At 44.4% G+C, this 12039-nt stretch overlaps 1 protein-coding gene across 1 annotated transcript in view; it reads right to left on the minus strand.

Moving 5' to 3' along the window:
- Positions 1 to 359: 359 nt before the first annotated feature.
- The window catches only part of T265_11205 (hypothetical protein), a gene marked incomplete at both ends in the record, with an annotated part of 31504 nt that continues 19824 nt past the window's right edge, over positions 360 to 12039 (minus strand). Inside the window, 5 exons of the mRNA XM_009177801.1 lie at positions 360 to 628; positions 5809 to 6167; positions 6646 to 6801; positions 9767 to 9953; positions 11338 to 11570. Of these exons, the coding sequence (XP_009176065.1) occupies positions 5814 to 6167; positions 6646 to 6801; positions 9767 to 9953; positions 11338 to 11570 (930 nt within the window). The remainder of the gene's footprint in view (positions 629 to 5808; positions 6168 to 6645; positions 6802 to 9766; positions 9954 to 11337; positions 11571 to 12039) is intronic.

Raw genomic sequence — 12039 nt, forward strand, 5'->3', positions numbered from 1 at the left:
TAGAGTCAATTCTGTACAGGTTAAGTTATTAACACTAACACGAATTATCTTTGGATTCGCAAACCAAAAGATGCTATTATGCGAAGAGGAGGGATGTTTATACACAGAACCACTAACGTATTCTGGGGAATTTCACACATCAAGGAAGCGGTTGGTCCCTACTAACGAGTCAAATTTCATTCAAATCGAATCTCATTCAAAGAGCCAAACTAAAGCTATCATCTAAGCAGACCAGGCGAACAAGATCAAGGAAGACAGTCAGGTGTAAACACTGAACTTCCATGCTGACCTGTGACTGCCCGCTCTGGAAGAAGGTTCTGTCAATTCGTACCAGCCATTTTCTGTACACACTACTGGGAGGGTGACATGACATCGGAGAACACAGACATGGTAGACAATGTAAATACAAAATTTATTAGGAAAGTTATGACAACAACTGTGAAGCCTAGACATTTGGAACGTGGAGCCCATTGGTGCAGGCGTACTAGGTATAAGATCCAGAAGACTTGTGAACAGGCATTGGGGTTGCGATACAGTTTGGCGGTTTACAGGACTGGTGGACTTGAACGGCAAAACATCAGAGAAAGACGAACAATGCAAAGCGCTCCGACATCTTCGCTGGACTAACCTACAACGATAGAAAAGCAACCAAATAACAAAGCCAACGAAGTCACCGAAACAGAAGCCGGTTCAAAGTACATGAAAAAAAAGATAAAAGCAGGCCGCCGAGGGACTTAAGGTGGCATACAGACCTTCGTCTTTCGGAAGGAAAGAATGACATAAGGCAATGGGTTCAACGCATGGAACCCACGACTGGCTGATGAAACGGTTTGGTAGGCATCCGGGCATATGCAGCACTGCGTAACAGTAATTTTTGTGAGACTCCCCATTATCAAGTTGAGGGAAATGTCTCAATGGCATTTACGTGCTCCTACTATTAAACACGCAAAAAGGCATCTCGGAACGCATGGACAGCGGAGGTTTGATAACAAAATAATTTAAAAGTAGGGTTAAAAAAGAAAACTGACTGATACGAGCACGTAGCACTAGCAACCTTGTCGTTAGGGCGAAATTAACGCCCCAGTGGAACAACACCCATCGATTCGTAATCCAGCCTGATCCAAATCTGTTACTTCTCCAGCCCAACTTGGTGCCAGTCGTGTTACTATAATGGAGCCATTACCAAAAAACGACTGTTCTGCAGCACCCAGGTTGTTTCCCAACTTATCCAAAGCAACTACCGACAACCATCTGTTTAGGACTGTTCATGCAGTAAACAAAGACACCGCTTTTACTACCGTATCCGACCACGGACAGTTAGACACCTGATGCCTACCGTAACCAAGGAGGTATCTTGCTCCGTCTGTTCAACCGTTTCTGCGTTCACAAAGGGCACTAGCAGAAGCGTTTAGGCTGGCCAACAAGCTGGATAACGCATGTAACCATACGATTTCTTTCCATCGGACACTGGTCCATCCTGGATCGCATATTTTCTCCGTCATTAACCAACTGTCACCATGACGTTGAAATACACTAATTTATGGCATCGTCATACTGACCCGCCAAGAAACACCGGAACACTTCCACTATTTGCAAGTTTTGTTACCACAGGGCACATTTAAGACAGTTTTTGTGTTGTTCGCCAAGCATAGCGACTGGATTGCAAACGTTCCTTTGTTAATAAGTCAGCCATCAAAAACGCTCCTCCCTGTGGGTGCGAATTGATACGGTCGTCTGTACGCTATCGTCTGAACCCCAACCAGATGCATATTTTCTTTAGCACTGAAGCCGTTTCGCCATCAGCAAGGCCGGAGTGGTTTACTCCCTTGTGAAATGATCGGACATCCATTCTGAAATTTCTCCCATACGCTGAGTATCATATCCACAGGCATCTACGGGGTGTGGGGTGTACCATATGTACTGCTGTCAAGAGTTTCCCCACCAGGATCCTCGTATGGGTGAGATGAGCGGGAACCAAATAATGTATGCACATTTCATTCGGGGTTTTGCGGGATATGTATGCAGATTTCTAAGTGGGTAGTTTCTGGATCTCATATGGATTCCATCATGAACGTGCTATCAGAACTACGTTGGAACTGCCACCCTAGCACGAACATCATCATCATCATCATCATCGACAGCATGACATCAAGGTTCAACACTGATGCTTCACTGCCGCACGAACCTTACAGACAGAGTTTTTCAAAGCTGACCAAATTCCCTTCCGAACTCAATTCTCCAACATTTACGAAAACCCTTTTCACAGAACAGCCAGAGATCATTATCATCCAAACGTTGGGAATTACGGACACAACTTTTCCTCTGTAAATTTAATGAGATAACGGCTGAAACGTATATTGCAGAGAATAAAATAAAGCAGATTGTTGATGCAAAAATGTCGTCAGTTGATGAATATGACGCCCAGTTGAGACGTGCTCTTAGTTAAGAAAAGATGGTTACCCCGGCCTTTCGCTAATTGATCAGATGGGGATTTACATTGGAAGAAATATGCCCGATCTGTACTAACTACTTCCCAACATGGAATCCAATATATGATGTCAGGGCAATAGAACTAGAAATATTAACTAGACAGAAGGAGGATCAACACAAAGATGAACAAGTTGTATGTTGGCTTGATGATGGATGATAGTGCCGCAAAAGTCAAGTCGCACACATGCGGACGAATAAAAGGCCTCAGAACCCAAGGCATCCTGTATCAAAGTATCTAGACCATAGTGGAAAGAAGTGTGCATGAGTATATGGGCTTGCCAATTCATATAAGCCAGGTACTACGACGTGACCCGAATTTTCAATGATAAGCACTCCACAGTATCTACATTATCACGAACAGCAATACAGTAGTACTGGAAAATTGTTATTAACTGTAATACAAGTATAGAAGGCTTTAATGAAAGGTGGAAAACATCATATTCCCCAGAGAAAATGAAAAAAAGCGAGGTGCTTCCATCTTCCAAACAAATCTAAACATCCTATTAGAGTAAGACCATCAGCGTGACTGGCCTAACCAAACACACAGCAAACAGACAACGATAAATAAGCGTTAGATAGACGGTCCGGCTAAAAAAGTGACAGCAAACTCGCTAATGGGATCGTTTAATTACCACATGCTTTAGGGTTCTGAACAATGGGTCAGACGTGAACCCCAGCCAGGAAGGCAGGATGATCCCAAATCGTTCAACTTGACACAAGCCACCTTCATTTCGCGTAGCAACGTCATAGTCACTTCTCTGTCAGCCCTTCATCAACAAGGGCTGGAAGTAGAAAACAGAGCCTTCTACGGTAGACCATGGCCAGGACGGCACATATGGATGCGAGATCAAGTAAACACATCAACAACCTCGGGCTTCTTATTTTGATATTTCGAAGGAACATACGAGGATGGGATGAACCATAATCTCGAAATCTGAAATTGTAAATCGTAAGCAGAAATAAGGGGCCACTTCTGATATTCTAGCTAAAAATCTTTCAGCTGTAGCACCCTTTCGGTGCCTAACTGCCATGCCTCCCGAAGGTTGCACGAGAGCTGTGATACTGCCAAGCTGCCCAAGCCTAGACAGGGGAAGTCGAGATGCGGAGGTCAGGTTCGAACCACGGACCTTCCGATCAGTAAATTTGTGTCCTAACCATTTGGGCCATCTCGCCCATATTCTAGTTAGTTAAATAAGCAAAATACCCAAATAATCCAATTTGTTTCAGTTTTCATCCAGATGTGGGCTTGACACTGAGTTGCAGTCTCTTAGGCGGCGTAGCTCACGACAGTCACTGAAAACCTAGAAGGAAAGTGGATAGAGGGGGCGTCCGCGACGAAACCGAATAACTGTGAAGAAACTAAGTATTCCCGTACTTATGGTCACGTTAGGGTTAACGCCGAGCACGCCGACAGCGCAAAGACAGTAGGCTGGCGAATGTACTGTGAAACTTCATTCGAGTTTCGGAAAAACTTGGAATGTCTACCAGCGCAATGCCGAGATGTATAAAACGAGATTGTTGGACGTTTTTTTTTGACTGAGCATCGTGGCGAGATCAGTGATCGGGAACTAAAAACCAGGTGGCACATCACTGGCTAATTTCCTCATATTTCACGTCTCAGGCGAAAGTTAACCTATACTGCAAATCATCTCGACTTTTGTTAGATATTATCAGTAACGTTCACTTTAAAAAACTGACTGCACCGGTGGGAGGGTTGAGACGGACCTTGAAATGAGAAGTAATAAAAAACAATCGTTCAGCTGTAGCACTCTTTCGGTGCCCAGCTGCCATGCCAACAAAAGGAGGCACGAGGGGTGGGATACTGACAGGTAGCCCGAGCCTAGATAGAAGTAGTTGAGATGCTGATGTTGGATCCGAACTACTGTCCTTCAGGTCCGCAAGCTGCCGCCCTAATCACTGAGCCATCTGGAGCTCAATGCATGAGCGCTAAGCCACACCTGGGAGTAGGTTCAAACCGTCTACCTACGCTTGCCAAACGGGTGCCCCACCGGCTGAGTGACCGAGGAAGATCGCTTTTCAGTACCCTAACAGTTGATTCACCAGGGCTGTCTAATAGATTACCTGCCGATGTCAGTCAAAGCCAAAATGGGCCAAATATTGTCATTGCCAAAATACCCACAGGGCCCCGAGGATTTAGCATATCTTGAAATGGAAACAGAAACAGCAGACTAGGTTCACATAACTAACTGCAGCGAAAACGCAATCACGCTGAGTGCACAGTACACAATTCGATGTGGAGCGATACGTTTATTTGCCGCGGCACCCAAACAGCCAGAACGCGAGAAATTAATGGTCAAAGCAAAATTCGCGTTCCGTATGTTTTCAAGACTTAGCAATTCTTCGCCATAATCGATCAGAACAGCATTCTGTTGATGCCCAACAAGAAATCGCCGCCAAAATCTTAATTAGTCCTTCAACAAAAGAACACTTCGAAACTGTTGCACTATTGCAACCATACTGATTGTGACGTACGAAACAAACAATCGTTCGGCAAAAAACTTAGCATCTGGTGGTACGACAAACCTGAAGAAAACTGAGAGTAGAATACAGAATTCACCAACTTGACGCATAGCCTTCGTCCAAATGAACCTGAGTTAAGCGGTCAATTAAATACATTACTGGAAACAGCGAGCAGGATCAAGTTATTGGAACTAGCACTATTTCAGTGAACACAGGCGATGTTTCATGGTCAAGGATGACGGGAAAATGCTGGTCTGCCAACTTTTTCCGATGTGACGACCCAAGTTCAACAACTAAACAGAAGGATAACGTCAATGGGAATATACATGCTGTTTTCGAACTTGAACCGCTGATACGGATACTACTTAATCGGGATTTAAGAAGCGCCACCACATAGAGTGATGGATGCAATAAATGACCAACTGCATAGTACCTCATAAATTGAGTAGCATCGATTGTATCCTCATCAGGAGTAGCATAGATTCCAAGGGCATCAGTTCAAGATATCGCCATGACGCCCACTAATTTAGACTATCGAAATATTGGTAGTGCTACTTTTATTGGTGCTTATATTGATTAGTAGTGGAGAGCCTCTGAGCCTGACATTTAGGTTGCTAGGTATCAACAAATTATTTACAGTTGCAGAAGTAAAATAGCGGGGGGTTGTTATGCACAACATCTGGCTAGTTCATTAAGGTCATCCAGAAACCATTCTGGTATTTGAAGTAAACTATGAAAGAAGACCGTGTACAACAAAGGATATGTAATTTCACAGTGCATGCAAGACAACGAGTAGGACCCGTGAAGCTGACAAGCAAACCGCAGAAACACACGTACCGTAGTTACGAGCGTCCTCCTCGGACAATACGCGAGGATGATTTCAGGGTACCACGGTTGTTTGCCTCTGTTGTGGCAGACTGGCGTGTCCGAACGCGGCGACGGGTACCTTTTAGGTGGGGTACATTCTGTGGGGGTTTGACACGGTAGATACGTACGATCCAGTGTTCCGATGTGAAAGCCTCCTCCAAATAGTCTAGCGTTATGTGCTTTTTGCCAATTTCTACACCACGAGCCCGGTCGAAACCGGGTGGACGATGCATGTCTAACCGGACCTCGCCAAACCGGTAGTAGCTGAGTTTGTACATGAGACAGTTCAGCATGGTGTCCGACGCAGACTTATCAACTCGATATTCACCCTAGGCATGGAGACAAGACATTAAAACATCATAGCAGTATGAACCCCTGTGTGAGTCAAGTACCCGAAAACCGCACCATACTGTACTGACAAGGCTTGTTCTGACGGGAAAGAAAAACAAGGTCATCCCAAGGCCACCTCACGAAGAAGGCACTGAAAGCCTAAATGAAAGACAGACCCAAGACGGCCTGGAACATGAGTCACCAATAATCCATCCTATTGAAGAACAAACACAATGACAAGTTAGACAATAAGTAATGTTGCTGCCTTTCTTTGCCTGGCATTCCTTCTTCTTCCACCATTTTTCTATTAGTTGCAAGTTTGAAAATTCCCATTAATAAATGCGATGATCCACAATACAGTGAGCGGGCACATCCGTAAAGGTTCTGCACCAACAATGCAGCTTAAGTTCACTAAACAGCAATCACTAAATGAATCGATGGACTATACTCTTATCACAGGGATAGCACAGAACTCACTCGATCCGTAAGGTAATTCCGTTCTTGTATTTCCTCCGGGTGCTCTCCGCCTCCAATACGCACCATCCACAGGAACTTATTAATATCATCGCCACTATAACCGGTATAACCGCCAAATATTACCAAAACATAGTCCACGTCCAAGCTTTGAATAGTCTGAAGATAAATCAGAGGATGTGGGAAGTATTGAAGCCTAGGTGACGAAACTACTATTAAATTGCCAGTAAGAATTCCAGTTGGTTATTCATTAGCAATCTATCGTGTACAACAAACGTCTTCACTTAGGTGAAGTACGCACATGCTTCAAGCTTCGCTGACGGCAAGTAGACTGGAAATGTTCATCAGCATCAACAGCCGCAGGGATGTTGAACGTCGGATATCAATGAATAGCGAAAAGAATCAGTGATCACGGCCAAACAGGGAAGATTCAAAAGGACTTGGAACTCTGGTGGACGGCTCAAGAGACGGAGGCTTTTGCCAGCAGGAGTCAAAGGAAAGCGACAAGCAGTGGAAAACACGGTTTACTAATTAACTGATAGGCTGAGTCGAACACTCCGGAAGAGGAAAGGATTGTGATATTAACTTGGAAGCTGTGGAACTCAAGGTGCCACTTAACCTTGTCCTTTGCAACTTGACCGAACACACAGAGATCCTTGAATCAAGCTGGGTGCTGCACTGTAAAGTGGTGCACACACCATATATCCGACATCGACAGATTCTAGAACAGCGGCACTGTTCCTAGGATTCAATGGTGATAATTTTGCTCGACTTGAAAACGTTTGACTCTTAGCGGATACTACAGCAGTATCAATGAAGCGGAAGTGCCCCCAAAAGTCCTTCAGCCTCCCTAAAGTGTTGTACGCCAACCCCGGTAGACACATGAAGAGTCATGGTAGGCCCTTCCTCAAGTCCATCGTATCTAATGCTGTCGGATAAGGTCATCACTTGTCCTCTTTGGTCTCAGAATTTGTTATCGATATGACCATGGAAGACTTGTTCCTAAGGGTGTTCACCCACAGACATCGAGTTCGTAAATGACAGTCCTTCCTGGACGTGAAATGTAAATAATGCGAAATAACCTGCATAAACATTGTTTTGTACGCGCTTCGCACCTATAAAAAGCGAAGTGCTGCTGCAAGAAGCCTGAATCTCGCGCTTCCGGATGACCTTACTCGAGCGTTAGACGAATTTGTCTGGCTGTGCAGCTGTTACATTGGCTAAAGACAAAACCGCCGACCGGACAGGAAGTGGGGATGAGTTTTTACCAATACACAGCATCCGTAGAGTAGATGAAACAAGGCTTATCTGCAAAAATGCTGTTGCTATATGGGGCAAGAACCAAGCTTCCGCGGATCGAGGACGTAAAAAAGTGTTTGATTCCGTGTCTTCGAATTACCAAATCTGAGGGAAGTACGCCGCATTTCTTACGGAGGAAATAACCAGCATACCATACATTAGTTCATCACACGCTAGAGTTTGCAGTTCCTTGGTAGCTTGCTCATGTTGATCGACAGAATTCCTCCAACAGCTCCCCACGCACAACCATGCAAAAGCAGGAGAAGAGCTAATTTTCCTAGACAGACACATGAAAGCTGTTACCGGCAAACTCAGCTGCCTTGGTTATTGCCAATTTTATAGATGGAGAACTTGAAACGGATTATAATCAATGGAAAACATGGTCCAGCGGTGCACTAAACAGCAAAAATGCATCTGAGTTAGTTTTTCACTTCATAGTCCTCCATCCAGTTTCCTCAACCAAAATCAGATGGGTAGTTACAGTGTCCATGAAACATTCCTATGTGACATGGTGAAAAGACTGGGGAAATAATAAGATTCATGTACACGAAAGCGTGACAGCCTTCCGCTTCCAAATATCGGGCAAATGACCTTACAAATGCGTCAGTTGTTAGCTCCATTATCTCCTACCTATCCGCACGAGAACGTTCGCCGTCACACAACCAATGGCGACAACAGTTAGTAAACGCATTGGTAGCAGAAAAAACAATGAGGTAAGAACATGAAAGAGTTCTACTCATACACACCTGATAGCATTCATCCTAGGCCTGCAATTAAATGTCAATGCGAGGTCAAATGTCGCTAGCAAAGGAAAGTATGCGATCGGGCACAATGTCGCGACATTAGTCAGCAGTAGACATAAGAATGAGGAGCAGTCAAGCTGGTCAATTTAGCTGATGGTGCCCCACCCTGAAATGGAGATATGTGTGCATCTTGCTTTTGATGGTTCTCCTTTAGAACAAAGTTAGCTGCACCAAACCCCCTTCGTTCCCCCGTCCTCCCACCTTTCAACAGAGTGATCTTTACACATGATTTTGTGAAAGTTGGGCACCCGTGTATACTGCTGGTGTCCTACTGTCGACGGTGATGGCATGGTGATGGTTGTGGTGTTGAAGGCCGGAGACCAACTAGGATAGTAGATGATCATTCGAAGCACACGGACATCCAACGCTTTTACCGTGCATGAGGTATGCTAGACTCAGTGGGCAGCAGCTAGCTAGGGCTGCGAAAAGGAGTATCCCGGTGCTTTGTCAAACAGAATAAGGCGTACGGAGAACCGAAAAACGCCTCAATTTCTGGATATCTGATCTGTTGGAATTTTAGGGGCTGTGGCATCAGTGGTAACTTCAGGATTCAGAAACATCCGGGTTGCAAGCATCTAGCAAGCCAAACTCAAGGTTCCGGAGACGGTTTTTCATGGTTTCATGACTTCATTCGTATTCAGTCAAATAAACCAAGCTGTCCAAATGCGACACGGTTGCGGCAGACAGTTGTCCGTTACTCAACGAGAAGTCAGTGATCAAGATAGTTTCAAACACAAGAGCCAGTCAATAGCGAAAGATAGACCGAACCAGGGACCTGCGCCAGAAATCCTATATTACCTCTAATTTTTTCACATCCTTCACCGGAATCTAACTTCGTGTCAGTGTAGTCTTCATTCGAAAACTGATGATGGGTGTATACTGAAGCAAACTTCAAAAGACAGTTCGTATGTTTTGATGCAGTTGGCACAATGGTTCGAATTTCCAGCTCAGACAGTCGCAGTAATCAAAAAGCAAAATCGGGAGAAGTTTTGTCAAACGAAAACCACAGCCTAAAAACTTACTTTGTAGGCTTCCGATTCATTTGAGGCCATGGCTTTGCCCACGAGGGCAATATGACTATTGTTCCAGGTGTTGTTGTCTACTAAAGTTGTCCGATTCGCCATACCGGCTATTTGATAGCCGTAGTCCCACCATGACATGACTCGGGCATCTGGTTTAGTGTTTTGCCACAACCAGAAATAGGCCTCCCTATAATTATAGAGGGTAACATAAAAAAGAAAATGAACAAAACCTAGGTATGGGTGCTAAACGTAGACCACAACCACTTGAATGTCTGCATGTCCCACGTCACCAAAGATAAAAAATTCTAGATAAAACCAATACTGACCTTAAAATAACACTACTTGTGAGATCAATGATAGCCCAATAGTGGTTTCGACCTTTTTGGAGCCCGTCAGGTAGATGCGGTCAATAAGTGGTCATCAATCTTGCTTCCGACTTGGACAACAAATTGCAGGCCAGCGTAGTGTTAAGGGAAGATTCGATTGAATTGCACCTGAACTACCAGCCAGATGTGTCACACAAATACCGACTAATGTTTCAGTTGGAACGCTACTCACGCTATAGACATTCTCTCCATTCAACACTACTCGGTATAGAGTCTGCTTTTCATCGAGAACCAATCGAGCACAACGGACCCTATTCTAATACGTTCAGCTTGCTGCTACAGCACGTTGTTCTGCAGTCAGCCAACATGTATAAAGTATCTGGGTTAGCCATTCGGAAGATAAAGGAGTGAAAGTCCAACTCAAATCCTGAACAGGATTTGAGACGGGAAACTTACTAGCCTACCTGAGTGAGAGTTTGTGCATTGAAAGCTGTCAATATGAACGCCGTGTAAGGAGCTAAGCTATAACTCCAGAAATCACGAGCCACAGTGTGGAATGCGACAGCAGAAAACAGTGGGGCTACGATTATTGAAAGGAAAGAAGAGTTTGTTTCCCGAGAAACTTCTTAGAAGTTTCAAAAATAAATAATGAATCATTCAGATGTAGCACCCTTTTGGTGCCTGATTACCATGCTATCCGAAGGAAGCACAAGGACTGGGATATTTCCAGGTTGTCCAAACCTATAGAGGGGAAGTCGTGAGGCACAGGTCGGGTTCGAATCACGGACCTTCCGATCAGTAAATTCGCACCCTAACCATCGCCATCGAACCCAATAACAGATAACAACGGCCTGAACCGCCAAAAGGTTTACCGAAAGTACGTAGCTGTTCTCAGTTCGAGTCCTCGGATGGGATTAGCTATCCAGGACATCCAGTGTACAACTTGTTCAGAACGTTCGCCGTTAAGCACAGATTTTATGTTCGTCTCCATCTTGTATCAAATTGAAGTCAAAGATGCTTCATAAGGCGGTCGAGTCAAAAGAAGTTCACATGCAGGATTCTGTCGCAGTTATTACATCCGACCCGATGGTAAAAGACGGCCAAAGAGTTGCTGCTCAAGGAACTCGAACCAACAATCCTTAACTAAGAAAATGAGGTTCGAACGATAAGAGAAACACAATTAAAAAGAACGACAATTTACAGACGATCAAAAACCGCTACAGATTCTAGCGCACCCTGACTCACCTGAAGTCATCCAAAATAAAGCGTGAGCCATCTTTGCCGTAGGAAGCCAGCACAATGGAAGGGCTGGAGTAGGCGTAGGACGACACCCAAACGCAGTGTGACACAAACAGATAGAGCATGAAAATGACGAGGATGCACACGACCGGACGGTAGCTTGAGCTTCCATTTTTCGGAGTGGAATCCTGTTGAGTTTTAGGAGCAGGACAAGCCTTTGCTCCGTTTGCGGAGGCCGTCTAAGGTGTAAACGAATTGTCCGCAATTAAAGCATGATATTTAACACAAAGAATTGAGAAATCCTGAGACACAACCAAAAGATTTACATCAAGACCAAGTCGCAGTTTTTATGGGAAAGAAACACCGATAAGCACACGAATATGCGAATTTACGGACTAGAGACTTTCAAACAAAATAGGTGGCAACATAGCTCGAAACTTTACGTCGACCAACTTCTGGAAGACGGTAAAATTCAGTTGACATCAAAACTGATAACATACACTTCAAGACAGACACATCAAACACAACCTACAGACCAATAAACTTGGTCAAACAACACAATGCTGGAATGGCATGCGGTAACAAAGCGCTGAATGGGAAAAACGAATAAAAAACTCCCCACGAAGATTAAACAAACACAAAATACATATAATTACATCTACCTGTCATCTACATGAGCTGTACGTTTACGGGTGCATTGGATATATA

This window comes from Opisthorchis viverrini, assembly GCF_000715545.1.
Source record: "Opisthorchis viverrini unplaced genomic scaffold opera_v5_457, whole genome shotgun sequence".
Classification (NCBI taxonomy): Eukaryota; Metazoa; Platyhelminthes; class Trematoda; order Opisthorchiida; family Opisthorchiidae; genus Opisthorchis; species Opisthorchis viverrini.